Below are 22,590 nucleotides of genomic sequence, written 5' to 3'. Positions count from 1 at the left end.
TAATCCTCTATGGTGCTCCTGGCACCCACAGAGACATTCTTAGCTTTGTCACAAGCTGAAGTACTGGGGCTGGTTTTTAGCTGTGTAATATATACCAATGAAAATATGCTTTGCAAGTGTCGGTGTTGTAAAGACCTGAAACATAATCATGCTGAAGGAACACAGTTTACAGGTAATCTGAATTATAGTTGTTTTCTGAGTTTGTACGATATCGTCAGTATAGTTTCTGGTGCTGGCTTCCAGTCACCCAGTTTCCTGCTTTTTCTTGTTTTAGATAACTACAAATCAGATAGAAATTGCTGATAATATTGCAAATGTATGCATTTTTAGTAACTTCAGTATTGCCATCAGCTCATTGCCCATTATACTAGCTCAGGAAACTGCCTCTTTCTAGATAAATAATGTTTCCGAACATCTAATGTTATCGAGCTGTTGATTTCTCCCTCCAGGACCTAATTTAGACAGGAAAAAGAATGAGTTGAGGTTTTTGTAATTTTTGTGAAACAGCTACATTTGTAAATGTGTTTCAAATGTAAAGGTCCTTTTTGTTATTTATTCCTTTTTGACTGTTTTACATTTCTTGCTACAGTCAGGCAAACTTATTGTTAGACTGTGAATGACCTCAAGAAAAGTACAATCCATTTAGTTCAGCCATTGCCAGGAATTAATATGAGGCAATTTCTTTTATTCTTAAATTGTTGGATTTTTAACAGTTCTGACATGTGAACACTAGCTGTGAAGGGTTGGTTTTGCAGATAACTGCAAAAGATAAATCTGAAGTATTTCAGAGTACTGCGGGTGAGTGGCTTGAACTCTTTATCTGGACAATACAGTGATGAAGCAAACTGGGAAGAATGGGAAATCTGTTGCATCCAAGCTGTCTCTGGTAGTGCACACAGCACAGGAGGGTAAACCTCTTTCCACCTGATGATTACCTATAGCTTTGTATGAAATTACCTTGGCTTTAATTTCTATAGCCAGTGGAAATATTCATCCAAGCTGCAAGATGTCTTCTTTTCCATTAGTTTTTAGGACACACTGAGGTCATTTATCATGTTCACAAAGGTTTTACATCCTATGTGCGCTCTCACTGTCGTACACTGCTTAGAGGTGTTAAACTACTCCATGCACACTACCTGGTGGACTTGTAGCAGTGAAAGAAACCTGTAAATGTGGAACTTACTGGAGATGTATGATATAATGTATGTTGTGTAGCTCAAGCACTGGATTTACTACTTGCGTACAACATTGAATACACAGATATTTCTGTCTTGGAGCTCTAAGACAGAAATATGACTATGCAACACACTGAAGCACCAGAAAAAGAGAGAATGGAGGATCCTTGATGGAACCTTAATAATATAGTATGCAATAGCTATGTATATATGCTGGAATTAGAATCTCTGAAACAAGAATGTCTTTTTCTGGCTTTTTGTTAATTTTTTGAAAACAGCAATAAGTCATACAATGTAACTATTTAGTGTACTGTAAATGAACAAAAGCCCTTATAGGTTCTCTGCTCTAACAAAATGCTGTACTTAATATGAAGTTACTGTAAAGTTATAAGCAGCAGATGTAATATATCATGCCACTCATAATAGTGTAATTTTTCAGTGAAGGAACGCTCATGTTTGTCAGCAGATTAGTTCGGCAATGTGACTATCAGCAAAGAAGCATTATTGAAAAACAGTTCGGAAAGAGTAGTGACTTAAATGCATTTTTGCCAAATGATTGTCGTGCTTAAATCCCATTGAAATGAGGCTTTGTCTGAAGTGTCAATGTTGACTTTCTATTAAGAGTGAAAATTAAGTTGTTAAACAGATTGCTGAATTAGAAATCATAAAACCGTGACAGCAGGTCCAGGTGAGAATAGGAAAAGCGTATCATTAGAAGACAGTGCTGAGTTTCTTATTCTTGCTAGTAATTTTCTTTCACATGCCAACAGATGTTGATCTAATTGTCTCTGGGAATGTCCATGCTTGTTGCAGTTCAATATGGTTCATTTATTCCACTACACAGCCTTCATTTTCAGATAAGCATGGGCACTCTTTGAATGCTTTCTCTTAAGTGAACTTGTTTCAGTTGAATTCAAGATGGCTGCTTGCCCAAGTCTCAGCATTCTCCACCACAAGTAGCACCTTACTGACAGTCTCAACAGGTAACATTAGCAAACCCAGGTCAGAAACTTGTTTTCTGTTGAAAAGTGGCCAAACAAACACATTCATCTGCATGAAGGCCAATCACATTCAAGAAGAAGTTCAGCTGTCACAACAACAGGTAGCTATTGACACTTGCAGAGAGCATTATTTGTGTACAAAATAATTAGAACTTTTGAAATCTCCCTTTGAAACAGTAACAGAGTGGATCATGATGTTTGGCAGGCATGACTATGAACAAACGCTCGAAGGAATTTCGAGACTTCTTGGTGTGAAAGTGTCAAACAAAGCTGTTTTAAACTTAAAAATAGAGAGAGAACATATCAGTCCTTTAAAAACAGGGACTTCCCAAATAGCAACAGCATCTGTGTTTCACAAGTGGGGCTATAAATACGACAAGAGAAAGTGGGTCTTACTGTTTATGGGTGATATCCAAGCTAAATTAATATCAAATCTATTTATACATTAATAAAAATCTTAAAAAGCCTAATCCTTTGAAAGACTTCTGTATGCTATAATGTAGTTTAGATCAGGATCATTGTGGAGAAAGGAAAACATCATCTTGGTGCTGAAATAAACATTTGGTTATTTAGGCAGTTGTAAAACAGCCAAGAAAAGATCATACATTGAATCTTAATCTGCATTAGAAATGTGTTCATCAAATCCAAAGACAGTTTCAATTTAAATGAAACGAAAGCATCTTACTTCATCTAACATGCCTCTAAAAACATCAATATTTACAAATGTTCACATCTAAATTGAGGGCATTTCATTTCACCATCAACATTGCAGTGGTAAACATGTTACTGTTCTGGACAACAGTTTATGTTGGCATTGGTCTTATTTGTGTCTAATAATACTGCAAATCTTGTGAGAAATGCCAGACTTTCTCAAAGCAAACAGCTGGGCCGGTAAAGATTGCCAAACGCTTGAAGTCTGTCAGATCAGTTTCAGTAAACGTGAGTTGCTCATTGGTAAAGAAAACCACATAGATCTTTTACAACTGCTTTGAAGCTAAAAGAGAATTTACACTTTGTTTTCCTTTAAGGCTCAGTGAAACAGCAGAGAAGTTCTTATTTTATCCAAAACAACTTTGCCTCTCTCAGATGATGATATACATGCATTCCATTGCAATAGGTAATATTTCAAATGTCTATTTTTGCTATATCTGTGTGGTAAATTTATACTTGATATTTATGTTTCTACATGTTTTATTGTAGGAGAAATTCCAAACATTTCAGTTAAGTCTTAAAATTGCTCCAGATGAAGGAGAAAGCCTTCATCAAAAGAAAAATGTTCTGACTGACAGGTCAACTTCAGAATAAAGCCAAGCCTGAACAAGATTTCCACAACCAGAAGAAATGATCACTGAGAGACCTTCCAACCTAATCAAACATGCAGGGCAAACAAGCATTCCTTCCCTTGAAAACAGAAGTGATTTCTCCTTAAATATCACTGACTGCACCCCAATCGTGGTTCCAGAGGAAGTTTTTTTCACTGTTGCTGCTGCAGGAATACTAGAAAATCTTCTTGTCCTTATTGCTGTTGTTAGAAATAAGAACTTGCACTTGCCCATGTACTTCTTCATTTGCAGTTTAGCTATTTCAGATATGTTAGGTAGCTTGTACAAAACTCTGGAGAACATCTTTATCATCTTGTGCAAAATGGGGTACCTGACACGTCGTGGGGACTTTGAGAAAAAGCTGGATGATGCCATGGATTCCATGTTCATTCTGTCTTTACTGGGGTCAATTTTCAGCTTGCTAGCTATTGCAGCAGACAGATACATTACTATATTCTATGCTTTGCGGTACCATAATATCATGACACTAAGAAGGGCCTTGGTTATCTTGGCAATCATTTGGACGTTCTGTGCTGGCAGTAGCATTGCCATTGCCCTCTTCTCCTATGAAGCAGCAACAGTCATTCCCTTCACCATCCTGTTCCCTTTAATGATGTTTTTTATACTGTGTCTCTATGTCCATATGTTCCTGCTGGCTCGATCTCATGCTAAAAAGATCGCCTCACTGCCGACCAGCACAGTCCATCAGAGAACTAACATGAAAGGAGCAATTACACTGACTATTTTTCTTGGAGTTTTCCTTTGCTGCTGGGCCCCATTTGTTCTTCACATCCTCTTAGCAAGATTTTGCCCACATAACCCTTACTGTGCCTGCTACATGTCCATTTTCCATGTGAATGGGACACTCATAATGTGCAATGCGATCATCGACCCCATGATTTTTGCCTTCCGAAGCCCAGAATTACAGAGTACATTTAAGAAGATGTTCTGCTGTGCCAGGTCAAACTGGAACTGGTAAACTCCATGAGAAGTGAAGATTATAGAAGCATACCTGTGGAGTGCTGTGTAACATCAGACTTAAAAATACCAACAATTATACCCAAAGTAATACTATGCTTACAGGATACATTGTGTGATTTTAGGGCTACTGAAAATGCATAAAAACTAAGTATGCAAACAAATCTTTACCAGCCAGAACTCCAGAATTATTGCTGATTAAGTTAATTCTGCCAACAATTTTCATGCAAGTAAAAAAATAACTCTATCAACTATCTTATGTCATTTTAGAAAAAATCAAATATAAATCTTCTGCATTGAGTATTGCATTACCCCAGAGACGAGTTCCTGCCAACTTACTTTGTATCAATTATTTTAATGTAAGGCATATACTACTTTCAAATTCTGTTGTTTAAACCACAATGAAATGAAAATTTTTTCTAAACTGCACATTTCTGTGAAAGTCTATGATAAATTAGAAAATACGGACTTGTAACTGGATTATGCTGGAAAAGTGAATTTATGACTGTTCTTTAACTTCTAGTCTCCTTACAAATCATGCAATTAGTGTTCTTTAAGTTTCAAACAGAATTTTGGAGTGTAAGTCAAAGAGATAAATATATTTTGGTTTAAAGTCTATTTTTAGTGACTGAAGACTTTTTTCCAACATAAAGTTGTTGTGGCAGCAAAGACAGATATTGAATTTTAAAACCCCAAAGCCAGGTCTGGACTACGAAATGGAACTACTGAGCTTGCCATGTCCCGATTGGAAGTCCCTGGGACAGTTTGCTTTAATAAAATAATAAGCTTCACAGACAGTAAAAGGACTTTGACTCAGTCATGACTTTCTAACATGCCACAACAAAGAATTCAAAAACCACAATACCAGAGCCAAAGCTCAAATACTCCCATGGAAGTCAAACACCTTGGGTAAGGAATCATCTAGCCAATATGGAAGGACGTTACAAAGCAGTTTGTAATTTACAAAATCCTAGCGAGAAAATTTTGAATTGTCCCTGTCAAAATAATACAAAACTCACAAAGCTTCAAAGCAGAAGAGTTTTCTACAGCAAAACATCCTGGAGCAGTCCAGAGCATATGGCAAGAAATTAACATCACAATAAGTCAGTGGAGTTACTCACCTCTGCCAGAGAAACGATATTTAGAAAGAGACAGCCATGAAACTAAGAATGCCAAAGCATAGCTAGAACAAGGAGAGGAAAAAATAACATTTATCAGAATTTATAGATAAATAGAAGAATTTACTTTCGTGGAACACTAAGAAAACAGGAATTTCAAGGTATATGGAATATGGACCCACCCATACATATTCAAGTGGGTTTAGGCTTACAGATAAAACTATAAGAAAGGGACAATAAACCAGAAAGCCTCTGTAAACTCAGCAAAGAAAATATCTTAAATGAGAAAAAAGATACTGAGATGAAAAATTTTCAAACCTATATATTTATTACAAAGAATTTTTATCTATGAAATGTGAGTTCAGAAGGGAGTTCAGCTGTAATCACATATTTTATTTTAATGAGAAGTTTTTCCTTTCCATCAAAAGCAGAACAAATGTAAAGGTGCACAGCAAGAAATGACAGTTAGACCTAGGGGAGGGAGGGAAGAAAAAAACGTACAATATGAAAGACAAGGCAAAACAAAAGACCTACAGTACCATAAAACCCTGCGTACACATTTGATGAGGTTCAAAATGATAACAAATAATGGACAGAAAATTGTAATTTAGGCAGCCCTGATATTAAATCTGAAACACAGAAAATATGTACTGAATGTGCCTTCCCTCAAATTTCTATTTTCCATCTGCTTCCCTAAACCAGACACAGTTAAGAGATCTAAGTAGCCTCCACCATGGTAGCAGTCACTGCAACTTTTAAGGAAGTCCACTCTAACTCTACAGATGCAAAATCTCCATGTTCTCTTCAAATCTAAATTTCAACAAATGCGTACAATAAAAAATTAACTTCATAATGCCTACACATGAAGAAGTAATCATTAAAAAAAAAGTACATTTAGAGGAACAATCAAGGCAAGGGTCATGTCGAAATCCAAAATTCATCAGTAAAACATATCACTGAAATCCTGTATAAAGTCTTTTGCAAAGGACTCCTTGTCTTGTGGAGACACTGGCAGTTAGGGCTGGGAAAGCGACAAATGTGAGAGCCCAGGCTGGGAGTGGCCATGGCCATGGCTACAGCAGGCCCCAGATGAGGCCACCAGCTTCTGCTTTCTTCTACCACACCAGTGTGATATCTCAGGGTAGTCCTGAGCCAAGCGTGGCTTGCCTTGGAAGAAGAATGTTGACATGGACCTGGCTACATTCAGCTCTCGTCTGTCTACCCTCACCTACATTAGAGTCTCAGGAACTACTTGATGCCAGCCTTCCTCGCAGCATCCCCAGGCCCAGGGAATAGAGAAGCGGGAATAATCACTCACAGACTCTAGGACCCAGAGCCCAGCTCTCACCCCTGCACTTCCAGTACTTTGCTTTGGACCTGGGCTCCTACCTGGCCACAAAAACTGACCCCCAGGCTATGCCAAGGAGAGAGTGGCCAGAGGCAAGGGCATTGGAGAAGGCACCATTCCCTCCCTCATCCCAGACATCCAGCCTGTCTGATGGGTTTCCTCACTGCCCTGTATGTGCTGCAGCCTCAAGAAATGGCTGGGAGTGCTGGAACTCTACTGCCATAGTCCCAGACCTACACCAGGAGCCCTCAGACTGCCTGTCTGGAGTACAAACTCTCACCAAACAGCTGGGTTCATTCCCTCCTTTCTATTACCTCAGTCTCACCCTCGACCTAAGACCCTAAAGGCACCTAAGATAAGATACAAAATTCATCCTACAAGCACACTTTTGATCCCCTTCCTCTTGGCTCTACTTCAAGGGAAGACCAAACTGTCCTCTAGTAGCCCAGATGCTACAGTACTTCCCAGGCTGTCCCGTCTTTCCAAGCACCATCCCCAAGCCTCCCCCACGGTATTTACCTGCAAAATATGAAGCAGACCTAGTTATGTAGGTTATGGCCCACTGTGATTTTTTTTTTCCATGTAGCTTATTGAAAAAAGAAGTCAACGTTTAGACAGCAAATTTTGGGCGGGTGTTATTCTATGTCATTTTCTGCAGTTAGCAACATAGGGGCTCAGATTGCCATGAGATCCAAGCACTGTCCAGAACTGGTTCCCACCTGATGTTACCAGGTATTCTTTGTCGCCTGTACCTGGTCTTACCTGTAGATATACTCAGAACAACATCCCAAAGCATTTGTTCATGTCATGATGCCTGAGCAACACCTGAACATATGGTTTGAGGCTACCTCCTAATTGGCCATAAATTTGGCTTGCATTTTACTAGTTGTGCAGTCTCCAAGGAAATGTTTTTCTCTTTCACATACTAATGTCTCCATGTATTTCCCTATGTTGCTTTTTGGAGAGATTCTTTAAGCCATGATTTGTGAAACCTTCACTGTATTTTACTGAAGTAACTTTTGAAACTCTACGCTGATATATTAATGTATAACAGTGAATACTTTTCTCAGATTTTGGGACTTCCCTTCATCTGCCCAGCTTTAAATTACAAGTGGTTAGGAGGCAGAACTGTACCTTGGTTTTGGGAGAAATAAGTTCATTTTGTATCCTACCAGGAGCTAATAAGCCTGGAATGAAAATCCAGTCTCGTGGAACTCACAGGCAACACTACAATTGATGTCTCATTTGGTAGGGCCCACAGAACTTCACATGCCTGTGGCAACGAAACACTTCCTAGTCACTTGCTGCAAAACTGAAGAAGAAAATCTCCCCTGTTTCTGTTAGTTTGAACAGAACTTCATGTTCAGGAACAAAGTGAACAAATCTGATAAAATCACCTAAGGGAATTAATTCCACTGGAACAGTCAGTACACCAGTGAGGGACAGACTTGCAGAGCAGTTTGATTCTGTTCACAAAATAGCAAGACTCACATAGTTTATTTGCGAGGTAAAAATAGCTTAGAGTTTATTTATGTGAGAAAAATCTTATTTACATGAATTATGGTCCTGGCAAGACTTTTGGCCTTGGTTTAGCATTGGAGGCTTGGCACTTCCAGTACTTTTGCTTCAGTACTAAACATCTATATTTCAAGCCAATATTTTCTTTAAAAAATATTTTTGAGTCACATTTGAACTAAACTCTTCAAACGATACATTTATTCAAACAAAATTTTTCCCCGAGTAGGCACAGGGTCTGCTTTTTAATTCTCTCAAGGTAATTACAGCAGATAGCCGTCTATGAAGATACTACGCGTTCATCATTTGATAGCACTTTGATACAGCTTTATTTGAAGTGTCACTTTTACAAAAGACACAATGTCATTGTAAGCTTCTGATTCATATGAGCTTCTAATTCAAAGAGGATGACTTACAATACAATTCTGGAGAAATTAATGTAACCATTTAGAAAGAACTTCTCATGTCCTCTTGACAGCAGTTTTCCTGTGTCTGCAAGTCCCTTTAAATTACTGCTGTAACGCAAATATCACACTATTAAACTGGCACAGATAGTCTAATAAGGGACTATTAGTTATCAAGCAATTCTGGATAACCCAGCAGAGTATGGGTTATCCAGAATTACTAACTTAGAGTATTGTGTGCAGTTCTGGTGTCCTCAACATAAAAAGGGCATGGAACTGTTGGAACAAGCCCAGAGGAGGGCCATGAGGATGATCAGGGGAATGGAGCACCTCCTGTATGAAGATAGGCTGAGAAAGTTGGGGCTGTTCATCCTGGAGAAGAGAAGGTTGTGTGGAGACCTCATAGCAGCCTTCCAGTATCTGAAGGGAGCCTATGAAGGACACTGGGGAGAAAATATTCATTAGGGACTGCAGTGACAGGACAAGGGGTAATGGGTTAAAACTTAAACAGGGGAAGTTCAGATTGGATACAAGGAAGAAGTTCTTTACTGTAAGGGTGGTGAGGCACTGGAATGGATTGCCCAGGGAAGTTATGAATGCTCCATCCCTGTTGGTGTTCAGGGCCAGGTTGGACAGAGCCTTGGATAGCGTGGTTTAGTGTGGGGTGTCCCTGCCCATGGCAGGGGGGTTGGAGCTAGATGATCTTAAGGTCCATTCTGACCCTAACTATTCTATGGTTCTATGGTTCTATAAATGCCTAAGTAAAATCTTTATTGTTTTCCATATTTTTTTTTTACATTAAGACCATGAGATGAGTTTGTTACTCCACATTCCATTGCTTCAGCAGCATATTACATTTAGTACAACTTCAGTCCTTCAACAGTTACACCTGAACATCGTATGAATGAACTGAATAAAGGTAGAGCTAGTAAAAAAACATTTGCTAACAAGACGTTAGGTCCACTAGCAACTTCGCACCCTCTGACAACCTGAATAAGGAGGAAAAAGATGGAGCATGTAGCCTGGGCAGACACTTGTATTGACAATTCAGCTGCAATGAGTCTGATGCATGATTTATGTGGATACCCAAACAGCCCCTTTGTCAGTGTTGCTGTATAAAAAGGTTTCCAGAAGAAAAAGACAGGCTGCACTTCATTACGGATCAGCAACTTGTTTCAGTGTCATGTCCATGAAACGCTGCCATGTCTGACTGCCCCTACCCATCCCAGAGGTTCTCATGACTCTGCTCATGGCCCAGAACCCCATTTTAGCCCCCAGAACCATCAGCCCCTGCTTCAGTGATGCTGTTCATGGGTCAGTCTCCAGATGCCTACAGCCCTGCCCTGCCCTCCTTCAGGGCCGGGGCTGCCCTGCTCCTGTCTGGGGTGGTGGGGTGAGCCCTGACTGCCAGGCTCTGCCCTGGTGAACTCTGGAAGAGCCCCCTGGCCACTGGCCCCACAGTGCCCAACATTAAGCTGTTGTTTACATACAGGCAGTCAAGAGCCACTTTCACAGAGTGTGAAACCACACAGGAGTCCCTGCGGCACAGCATGAGAGCATAAAGCTCTGCAGGAAGCCTTGGTGTCAGCATAACACCAGGTAGTTTAATACAGTCTCTAAAATCAGGAGGAAATATCTTTAGTCATTTAAAATCCTATCACATGTAAGTTATTCTGGCTAATTGTTCCTTCCTCACAATTTGAATTTGGTCTCAGTATTTGGTGGTATTGAAAGTTTAGGGTAGATGTCTCCCAATTCAAAACTAGCTTCCCAATCCCAGAGACTCCAGCCGATACTCTCTTTCAAAACTAATTGATATTACCCACCATTCTAAATATGCGTTTGAGCTTTCACTTGAATTTTAAAGAATGATTTACAGAGTCTGATTCACTGATGTATCATTTCAGTCTTATAGTCTTCCATTTTCATTTACTTGAGAAATGAAACCACAGCCAACCAATTTGGGTAATCATATCATTCAGTATGACAGCTAAATCTGTCTTAACTGCCAGTCTGTGCAATGAGGAAGCAGAAGGAGAGAAAAAAGTGCTTAAGCCCAGCACAGAGTGGTCCATGGCAGAGGGCAAGCCAAGAGGAACTCTTGGAGGCCTCAGGTCTCTTGTCTGTGCTTAGCTAGCTCTCAGATCACAACAGACCCTTGAAAAAAGGGGGAATTTGGATAAAAGACAGCTGCTGGCTCCTGGATGAGCAGGCAGATGAAAGAAGCAGCAAGCAAGAGCTGGGTGCTTAATGAGGGCTTAAGATTGGCAGCATTTCCTACCAGAGTTGCTGGGGAGCTGGCACTAGGGGTTGTTAGAAGTCTGGGAACAGACCCAAGGAAAAGGGTCGCTGAAGTATAGTGATTTTTTAAAATAACGGTGTTAAATGAACTAAATCGATTGTTCAGACTTTCTCTATACATAGGGATCTTTACTGAAGGCTTTGTCTGCATAGTTCAGGGGCATTGAGGGCATGAGAAGGGTCATTGAGCAGAGGGGTCCCTGAGCTCCCAGGCTGGAAATGTTGCCAGAAAAGCCACAGTTACACTAGGAGGGAATGGGGCAGGGAAGACAAAAGTAATTTCTTGGATTGGGTAGGACAGCATGGAAGCAAACAGAACAGAGAAGGAAACAGGTGGAGAGGCCATACTCAAGCTGCTGGAAAGAAGTGTGCAGACCTGAGAGAGAAGCAGAAATGGAGAAAGTAATATCCAGGGTCAGACAAAGGGAATGCTGAGAAAGGAGTGAAAGGAGCAGAGATGTCCAAAACAAAACTTTTGTTTTCTATGTACAATAACAACTAATAATTGATCTTTTTTCTGTGCACTGCATTTTCTGTTCAATATTGATACATCGGGTGCAAGTGCCCAGGTGCTGGCAGTGCTGGCAGCTGCAGGGGTGGCCTCTGGGAGGAGAGGCTGGGGCTATACTATACCAAGCACAGCCCATTCCAACCATCTCCAGTGGACCCAGCACAGACACATCTGAGCCCCTCAGAGAGACGGTGGCGCCTCTGAAAATGTGCTTAAGAAAGGGTAAAAATGCTGTGCAGCAGCTGTGAGAGTGGGGGAATATGTGAGAGAAACAGCCTTGCAAGTGCCAAGGTGGGAGAAGAAGGATGGTGAGGAGATGCTACAGGCACTGGAGCAGAGACTCCCCTGCAGCCTGTGGAGACAACCATGGTGAAGCAGGTATTCCCCTGCAGCCTTTGGAGATGATTATGCTGGAGCAGCTATTCACACTGCAGTCCGTGAAGGACCCCATGCTGGAGCAGGTGGATTATTTCCAGAAGGAATTGCAAGCTGTGGAGAGCCCATGCTAGGCCATGTTTAGCCTGAAGAGCTGCAGCCCATGGGGAACACCCATGCTGGAGCAGAAAAAGAGTATGAGGAGGAAGAAGCTCAGAGAGGAACTGCTACAGACTGATGGAAACTCCCATTCCCCATCCTGCTGCAGGACTGAGGAGGACATAGATGAGTCATGAAGGGAAAAATTAAGTTGAGCCTGGGAAGAATGGGAGGGGAAAATTCTTTTCAGTTCTGTCTTTGATTCTCACCATCCCACTCTGTTTTAATTGGTAATAAATGACTTTTCCCCAGGTCAAGTCTGTTTTGCCTGTGGCAGTAACAGATGAGAAATCTACTTGGCTGTATTTTGACTCAAAAGGTTTTTCCTTATTGTCTCCCCTGTCCTGTAGAGGAGGAATAGCGAGAGAGCAGCTGGATGGGCATCTGGCAGACAGTTGTGGTCAGCCCATCACAATCAATTAATCCTACAAATTAACATTAACAGTTCTAGTCCAGAGATCAGGTGCAGTAGGACAGCAAGGATGGACAAACCACAGGTGAAGGAAATGGCTTGCAGTAGACTAGTTTAGTGAACTTGCACCAGCTTTCTTAGATATCCCAACCTGAAGCATCCTTAAGTGCTCTTACACTGATAGGAAAATGCTGTCTATGTGCAATGACTTGATCTAACTAACAAATAATGTTAAACAGATAATAATATTAAACTGAGTTCTGTGCATAGGCCTTGGACATCCTTTTACCTAAAAGCAGTAGGGTAAACTAAAAAAAAAAATCTCCTCTCATGCCAACCAATGAGAGTAAACTTTGCAGGTATACATGGCTTTCTGTGCTGAGCACCATCTGTCATCTTCCTGGCATCAGAAGGTGAAAACTGGGTGAAAATACCTCTGGCTGTTAGAATGCAATCTGAATTAAACAGAGATGTAATAATAAAATTAGAATTTAGCACAATTGCCTTGATAGTGCCAAATAAAACTTGAACATTTGAGAATAATATTTTATATTTAAAATGCCAAGCAGTAGCTTTTTATAGCAGAATCATCCATGACAGCTGCTCAGGAGTGCTCTCAAAGTGATCCAGATATACACTGTTTATTTAGCTGTTATTTAGGCTCAAACCCTGTAATCCTTTTTGGAATCAATGTCAGTCTCAGTATGAAAAAGGCAAGATTTTCTGACAGTACTCAAGAAAGGAGGCAGAACTGACATAGACTGTGAAGCAGTTATTTTAGTTTGACATATTAGTGCCAGAGCTACAGTACCACATGGCAAAAGAGCACTTGCATCAGAAATACCAATGAAGATGTGGCTAATAAGGAAAAATTCTTTTGAACACCATCAGCCTTTGCTGCTGCCAAAGAAGAAGGACAGCAGAGGGTGGCAGCAGCTGGAAGGAATGTCTGGTTCCTAGAAGGAACAGCAAAGCTGTGGCTATCTGATTCACACAGATCTCTTGCTGTAACTGCTCTCAATGTCATGCCACAAAGAAATTGAAATATTTATAGGTATATTTGCAGACATATCGATAGATATACTGCTTTAGTATAGTTATATTGCTTTCTTTGTAAAAGTTCTCTCAGCTCAGTCACACAGGTTTTCAGTTTCAGTCCTGAATCCCTGTGATTAAGTGGTCAAAGAAGCCCTGAAGTGCAATTCCCATTTTATCTGTTTGGATATGTGTAAATAAAGTGAAACCATATCTCATGGAAAGAATTCAAATCAGGTCCTGAAGAATCTATAATGTAAACAGGGGCTATTTTTGTGCTTGATGCCTTAATTAACTTATTTTTTATTTCTTTCCATATACATTTCCTAAAAAAATCAGTTTTTTTCTTAAATCAGCATCACAAAATTGCCTGCTGTAATCCTGTCCCTGTTAATGTATCATGTCTAGGGGTCAGTCATATTAGAGTCAGATTAAGTGTGGTGTTTCTGGCATTTCAAAAATAACCTGATAATTTAAATTTTAAAACATGGTGCACATTCATTTGAAATTCAGATGCTGCGGGTTCAAAAAATATTTCATGTATTATAACCGCAAAATGCTTTATTTCCATTCCATAACTAAGTACCTCACAGTATACCTTCCTCAGCTGATTGTCCTCCCAGCAACTAAGGCATGATCACAAAATTTAGCTTAAACAATTAAAATTACCTAATGTAACATGTATACTAAAATTCAGTAGTATATTCAAATGTTTGGCTTCTTCTATTTGTAACAGAAAATGTGAATAAAAGGCAGTACTGTGAAAAAAAAAAGATTTTAGGACTAAATAAAATGAAGGACTTAGCTGGAATTTCATGCTTAAACCAGGAGCACATATAGCTGTTTCTGTTTCATTTGCAAGCAAATGCACACAAGCTCAGTGACACAAGAAACTCACAGGAAATGGGAGACCAAGATTCACATTCTTCTTACACAGAGAGAATTCAAAACCCTATCTGTAGCCTTTCTAAAGCAACTGTTGGGACAAAGGGGTTTATATGGGTTAGAAAAAATCTGGTTGCTCTTCTTTGAAGATGTTCCTGCTGTTGAAACTGTGCAGTGAAGAAACCAGCATTCACTGGAGCAGGAGAAGAGAGAGGTGGGTGGGTCAGAAGCACCCCAATGGGCCAAGGAGCTCTGGGACACAGGTACTCCTCTCTGTACAGCTGACACATCTCACTTCAGCAAAACGTAACAAGGTGATTCCCCAAAATTCTGAACTAGAAGTCCCTCAGGTAATAGAGAGACCAGAATCCAGCCTCACATACTTCTGGAGGTGTGGTTTAAACATTAGTCTATGGCATGAAACTCACAGTCTTAAAACCAAAACGATGGCAGCGTTTTACAAGAATAGTATCTAGTACACAGTTCCCTCTAAAAGGAAGGGCATGATCAACTGCTCCTGAAAGAGATATTCAGTACGTTGTTTCATACCCCACGAGATTATTTGAGTCACCTCCCTCATCACTGTGTTCAATATTTCTGACCCGGTTTTGAAACACCTGTTTGTATCCCCACTCCATCTGGGAAACTTACACCTAAGCAGGGCTCAGGATTCTTCTCCAGGCACTGCAGAAGCTGACAAAATAATGAAAACTAAAACAGTTTAAGTTAGCTCTCCAGACTGTCTAATCTCCTATCCGCACAAGCAGTGGATGATAACAATTTAGCTCCACTGCCAACATGCTTTCTGCAAAATCAGAGCTCAAAAGCAGCTGTTTGGCCTTTTCAAACTGTGGACCATCCTGAAACGAGTTCATGGTTATCATGAACCATCCTGAAAAGAGTATGAAAAAGGTAGTACATAGCTCCAGTTTTCAATTGCAAGCCCACCTGCAAAGCAAATCTCTGAAAAGTGAGAGCAATCCTGCTTCCTCTTGATTACAAGAAAGACCTGGTTTTGAACCAGTTGGAAAGTATATTTTTTAGCAAAAATTAGAATCCCTATATACTACACTAAGCCCGTAATGGAGAATTTCTCCCCTAAAGACGTCAAATGAATTTAAGTTCAAAAAATTATCTCATATTGACTGCAGTTAGCTCTGTAAAAGCCCAGATTTTCAGTTTAAGGGTTTGGAAAATGTTCTCCTGAAATAATGTGATAGGAAATGAGAGAGAAACAAAAGGTCTCCTGAATTAAGTCAGCCTGCTGTTCCAGCCCTTCTGGCTATATTGGTGACAAAGCCTCCCATAAGGAATATGCCTTACCAACTGCAGTGTTTTGAAACAAGTGGCTAGAATAAGTCAGAAATAGCATTCGGCAGTTCAAAAATGGATCTGTCCTTTTAATGATACATTTACATCAGCATTCCTGGGTTATATATAAAGCTATATGGAAATAAAGGTGTTTTTTTACATCAGTTTAATTTTTGTCACACTAATTTCAAGCTGAGCATATGTGTTCATCCATTGGTGAATCTCTTTAACAAATATCTTTGTTCAGGTCTGCTTTAGAAGTCCTGGAAAGGCATACTTGAGATGGTTTATGCACCTGACCAGTTACCAGCTTCTTCACACTCTCCAAAGTGCACAAACCTCTGCAGCAGAGCGTGGCAGCTGTTGGCAGGTAGGAAGCCAGTGTTACAGGATAGATGAAACAAAGCAGTGAAGTTGCCTGCAAATGTAACCTGAAGAGAAAGAAAAGGCAAAGAAACTAGCAGCTTCTTTTACGAGTGTTTTCTAGCCACAGGAGAGACAGTGTCATAATTAAGGAGAAGAATGTCAGGCACCATTGCACCCAAGACACTGCAGGTTGCAAAAGATTTCCTTGGCATGATATTCAAGAAGTAAGAAATGAGAAAGAACTAAAGAATATTAGCAATTAAATTTAAAACAGTGTATAAATCAGTAGTGGCAAAAAAAAAGTAGTCTAATTCCAATATTTCTACTTAAAGTCTAGAAGTCTATGAATTACCTGAAGCGCACACTGATTTTCAAGATGTTTGGCTTTTGAAGGATATTCTAGTACACATTTTAGGCTGCATTTTCTGTAATCCCTTTATCCATCAACACTAGAGACATTTTGCTGCCCTTTAAAAATCAGTTTTTCAAAAATCGAGTGCACTTTTTTAAGACCTGTCTGTTCTTTGCTGCTAAATCTTCACATGACACACTCACCGCTTTTTTCAACCAGTTGCAAGATGAAGCTTTATTATTCCCCTCCTAGACTAGTTACCTCAGGGCATTTTTTCTGAATGACAATACTCAAGTTTATTACAATAATATTAGTTAAAGGGAAGATCCTCTGATTAAGTAATAGACGTACTTGAAAGTGGGGAGGACGTATTTTGACCATGCAGAGGAAACATTCTTATCACAGGGGTAGAAGCTCCTTCATGCTTTCCTCCGTAACAGCCAAGGTGGGCGAGACTAATAGTAGTGTCTGAGTCCCATTGCAGGGAATAGCTACAAAACATTCTATCCCACCCTAACTGTGTAGCTGAAGGACCTCAAGAGCTACGATCTCTGTGCTGTCAGCACACATACCCACCAGTAGGTCTTTGCAGCTGAGAAAATTGTTCTTTAAGTGAATTAGTACATTAAAACAAAAATACAGAAACATGAGGAAGACTGAATCTGGAAATGGAGGCCAGAATGCATGCAGCCAGCTTCTATTTCTGACGAGGAGTCTAAGGAAACAGGAGCTGAGCCACAGGCTGCTAGTCTGGGGAGGAAAGAAAACAACTGTGAGTCAAAACCAAACACAGTTCATCCCTGCAGGAAAGAAGGTAAAGGTAGAAAAAACTTCCCTACAATAAGCAGAGCAGTAAATTAATTAGTTTTACTACCTAGTAATGTAGACTGACCTCTATGTGGCTCTTTATGGGATTTTGGCCCCTGATTAAATCATGGGGCTTTCTAATAAGTTTGTCCTAACTCTTGGGTTTGACTCTCTTGTTCTTAGCAAAGAGATACAACAAAAGTAGTGGATTTACTGGCCAAATTTAACAGCCAGTACACTAACTTCCCTTAAGGAATACTATCATCCCTTTGCAAGAGAGCTGCTGTATCAAAACATAATGGTGAGAGTAAAGAACAGGTACTTGAAATAAACTTTCAAATATATGTTTCCATGGGATCAAATTAACCATAATACATGGAGGGCTGTACCCACACTTGAGCCAGTTTTGCTTCCTCTCCACTCCCTGGCCGCATCTTGCTGTTTACATTTCAAATGTCTGTGCACATGTTCAAGATCCAGATTCCTGTCCTCAGCTGACTTAAAGTAAGTTCATGTAATATGTTGGCCTAGTTTATAGACCATTTGACGAGAAGTGCATTACCAAAACCACAATTTCATATACTTGAAATACAATTGTACCCACCCCCAAGGCTGACAGGGCAACAGCTGAGAAAAGCAGTCTGAAACAGAGCTCTACAGATCCACCAGTAACTTTTGTTAGAGCAAACATCAGGAAGACCCTTTTTTGAGACATGAGGAAACGATAAGTTGGCAACTATCAGGACAAGAGAAAGAACTGACAAGGACCGCCTGTCTCTTATGCTGATGCACGGCTTGGTTAAGTCTATCCTTAGCTTTGCAGCCCATGACCTTTGGATCTGTATACAGATGCCTGATGTTCAGTACCTTTTTTGTTCTAGGAAAAATGTCTTTCCCAACTATAGCTCCCAGATGGTTGCACAAGCTTCCTATAAAAGAATTGAGCTATTACACCAGTATGGCTTTAGGTCCCTTACAGAGGTCGCAAATTGCTATGCTGCTGCAAAGAGGGGGAGTTGGAAGAGCCAGAGGGACACACTTCCATATAGAATCTGATCTACCTAGACTGAAAACAAATCAAAAGAAATAACTGGGTGACTCTTTGACATTTCACCTGTCATCTCATAGATTTGTCTCCTTGAGACTGACTTTTTAAACTACACATTCTTGGCTGCCAGTAGTCTCTCTATATCTGTGACATGGGATGAAGTTTCACAGAACTGTTTATACATGTGGAAGATTAAGCATAGCTACACAAAAGTTTTGATCAGGAGGTTCAGATGTGTTTCAGGAGCTGTTAACATTTATCATGTTAACATGTCACCATGTATCACTTGTCAGATGAATAAAGAAAAGGATAGATAGATACATACATACATACATAAAGACATACATACATACATAGGTAAATACATACATACATACATACATACATACATAATGTTACATCATTACTTTGCTATTTTGCCACTTAAGGAAACAAAGTTAGCCACTCAATAAAGCAGTACAAAAGCCTCAGAGACAGAAAGCTGACAGAAGCTGACTGGTAAGAAAAAAAAAATACATTTCTGGGGGGAAGGACAAACAGAAACAGCCCAAATAAGGAGGCAAATATTATCAAAGCACAAAGGGCAATGATAATTTCTGCCTGAAAACAGGACATGTAGGGATGGTGGTTTCGAGGGGAGATAAGAACTTCAGATCTTTGTCTTGAGTATAAAATGGAGCAGAAACAAAATCAGAATTAGTGTTGCCATCTACAGCACTGATGAAGCTCAAAACCTTAACAGCTAAGGGAAGCCTCTAAAAAATCTGAAGAATAATTGATTCAAACACTTTGAAAAAATGAATGTGGAATTATAGACAGAATCTTCTTACTAGTAATTATAGCTGCAGCTTTTATTTAGAGGGCCTCTGTGAATGTAATGAATAGTTATATTAATGAAGACAGCTTTCATGTTAGCACCAAAGACAGAATTGCAAGCCAAGGAAAGGTCCAAACTTTCTCAAAGTGGAAGTATAAATCTATGTCTTATATTTTCCACTCATCTTGGTGCAGTTTTGTATTTACCAGAATGTAAGTGGCTTGCTATTTCTATCATCCCTTTTTCAGACGGGACAGATTCACAGTCAGTTATTGAAGGCCTGGTTTTTAGAAGCATTGGTTTCTCTGGATGCAAAAAGCAACTAATTTGCAGTTGAAGGTAAGCATAGTATAATTTTATACATTCAGCCATAAAAGCACTTGTTGATTTGAAGCCAATGAAGTGACTACTGAAAGAAATCCCTAGAATATTTTGCATTCATGATTTCAGCTGACCTTTTAAAGCTCCACTGATAAAAATCTGGTATATCTTATAGAGGAAAAATTAAATAATTACAGTAATTAACCCAGGAACAGTAGTGGAATCTTCATTAAAGGGGGTAACGTATTCCCTTCTGAAAGATACACTCCAATCTGGTTTATGAACAGATATGTGAAATCAGAAGATGTCACCTAGGGAAGCAGTTTTCTTTATTACTCACAGAAAGTTTTATTAAATCTACTTAAATCAAAGGTTATAACATAACAATTCTTCACTTCCTTTTTGCCATGTTGATTTAAGTAAAAAATATTACTCTATGTAGTCATGTCAGATTGAGTCTAAGTACTTACACCACAGTTATCACCATAGCAGCTATACTCACAGTATTTTTTCATTACTTTTCCAGTCACTGTAACTCCTGTTTTGACAGATAAAAATTAAAATTGCCAAAAAAAACACTTCACAGATGGATTGTCTTGTGTATAAATTTACATTTTCCCCAGTTAATTAAAATAGCATTGGAAGAAATAACATTTCTTGAAAAAAAAAAAAATCTACTGATTTTATTTTTAAAAGCTAATGGTAAAATGAAAATGTTTTGAACAGACAAGTCCATAACATGCAATTTCTTCAGGACTTAGAAAGCTATAAATATTACTTGAGGCAATAAATGGAAGTGGGAAAGAGCATTTTGAAAATGTGAAGGCTTGGGGACAAAGGTCCTTTCCATCTCTAGTAGTTGCATAACTAAAGATTTTGAAAGAGCGTAGAAAAAACAAATTTAATTGTGCTGCCAAAAAAAAAGAGAAAAGGTTAAAATTGCAGAAAGCCAGAGTGAATAGTTACTAATTAGTCCCTTGCCGATCCAGAGATAAATATGTGCATTTCAGGGCAACATGTTTCAGCTTCTTTTATTATTATTATAATTACAGTTAGTAATTGAGGATTCACAGATAGAGTTTTTTTGTAGGCAATAGAATAAATACATGCAGTGAGCTCAAGAGACATGATAGCAAAGGAAAAATAGTAAGCAGGCAGCTGGGAATGTCACATATTTCACTCTGAAGAGTGTTTGGCATGGTACACTGCTGCTGGCTGATGACCAGTCTCCTCATTAGAAGTTCTGTTTTGTTTAGACACAACAGCGTAAATAAAGATAACGCACTGTGCTTTCGGGTGTTTATTTGCATTCACATTTCTTGCCACTCTTGATGATCTTAAAAGAGCACATTCTTTTGGCACAACTGGGATTTCCATTTACAAACCTATGCTCCCACTTAGCAATCGCTCCAGCACTGATGCCTGAAGTCATTCTTGAGCCATTGGGAAACTACATTTAAAGACCTGGCAAGATGTATTTTGTAACCCCAACCCAAACAGACACTACATCCCAACCAGCACCTCTTTCTCTGCCCCTTACCTGTGTTGCCAGTAGGATCTTCTCCCAGCTGGTGCCACAAGAATAAAATCAAGCTTCTTAACCTTCCCAAACACTTGCATTGTTTGTGAATGCCATTGCATAATAGAATTCACAAGTGGAGAATAAGCACAGTGATTCAAGGTTATACTGGCTACTGAGTCAGGGGGTGCTGACCGTAGCCTGATAGCAACTGCGGATAAACTCATGAAACTACTTGGCTCACTGAGACAAACAGCACCAGGAGGACCTAGAAAAAAAATCTTTGACCTGCTCTATGTAGAAAAATCATGAAAGGAACGTAAATCTGACGAAGGAAGGTTGGTAGCAATAGGGTAGAAGCCATTACGCTGCAATCAGAAATGATACAAACAAGAATAATCCAGGGAACTGCATAGAATCATAGAATCATAGAATAGTTAGGGTTGGAAAGGACGTAAAGATCATCTGGTTCTAGCCCCCCTGCCATGGGCAGGGACACCTCACACTAAACCACGTCATCCAAGGCTTTGTCCAGCCTGGCCTTGAGCACCGCCAGGGATGGAGCATTCACAACTTCCTTGGGCAACCCATTCTAGTGCCTCACCACCCTTACAGTAGAGAACTTCTTCCTTATATCCAATCTAAACTTCCTCTGTTTAAGTTTTAACCCATTACCCCTTGTCCTGTCACTGCAGTCCCTAATGAATATTTTCTCCCCAGCGTCCTTAATAGGCCCCCTTCAGATACTGGAAGGCTGCTATGAGGTCTCCACACAGCCTTCTCTTCTCCAGGCTCAACAGCCCCAACTTAATCAGCATGTCTTCATACAGGAGGTGCTCCAGTCCCCTGATCATCCTCGTGGCCTTCCTCTGGATTTGTTCCAACAGTTCCATGTCCTTTTTATGTTGAGGACACCAGAACTGCATACAAAACTCCAGGTGAGGTCTCACAAGAGCAGAGCAGAGGGGCAGGATCACCTGCTGGTCACGCTCCTTTTGATGCAGCCCAGGGTGCGGTTGGCTTTCTGGGCTGCAAGAGCACACTGAAGCCAGCTCATGTTCATTTTCTCATCAACCAGCACCCCCCATGCTTCTCTGCAGGGCTGCTCTCAATCTCTTCTCTGCCCAACCTGTAGCTGTGCCTGGGGTTGCTCCGACCCAAGTGTAGGACCTCGTACTTGTCATGGTTAAACTTCATGAGGTTGGCATCAGCCCACCTCACAAGTGTGTCAAGGTCCCTCTGGATGGTATTCCTTCCCTCCAGGGTATCAACCGAACCACACAGCTTGGTGTCATCGGCAAACTTGCTGAGGGCGCACTCAATCCCACTGTCCATGTCAGCGACAAGGATGTTAAACAAGACCGGTCCCAACACCAATCCCTGAGGGACACCACTCGTTACTGGTCTCCAGCTGGACATTGAGCCATTGACCACAACTCTTTGTGTGCGGCCATCCAGCCAGTTCTTTATCCACCGAGTGGTCCATCCATCAAATTGATGTCTCTTCAAT

At 40.1% G+C, this 22,590-nt stretch overlaps 1 protein-coding gene across 1 annotated transcript; it reads left to right on the top strand.

Annotated features, from left to right (window-relative positions):
* Positions 1 to 3,505: 3,505 nt before the first annotated feature.
* Positions 3,506 to 7,824, top strand: MC2R (melanocortin 2 receptor). The gene has a single exon (XM_062633050.1). The coding sequence runs from the start codon at positions 3,518 to 3,520 to the stop codon at positions 4,475 to 4,477; it is 960 nt and encodes a 319-aa protein (XP_062489034.1). The 5' UTR covers positions 3,506 to 3,517; the 3' UTR covers positions 4,478 to 7,824.
* Positions 7,825 to 22,590: the final 14,766 nt, after the last annotated feature.

This window comes from Pezoporus occidentalis, unplaced genomic scaffold (assembly GCF_034315485.1).
Source record: "Pezoporus occidentalis ecotype Australia unplaced genomic scaffold, CSIRO_AGI_Poc_V1 ctg4, whole genome shotgun sequence".
NCBI lineage: Eukaryota > Metazoa > Chordata > Aves > Psittaciformes > Psittacidae > Pezoporus > Pezoporus occidentalis.
The sequence above is the reverse complement of the archived record's forward strand: the minus strand, read 5'-3'. Positions and strand labels throughout refer to the sequence as shown.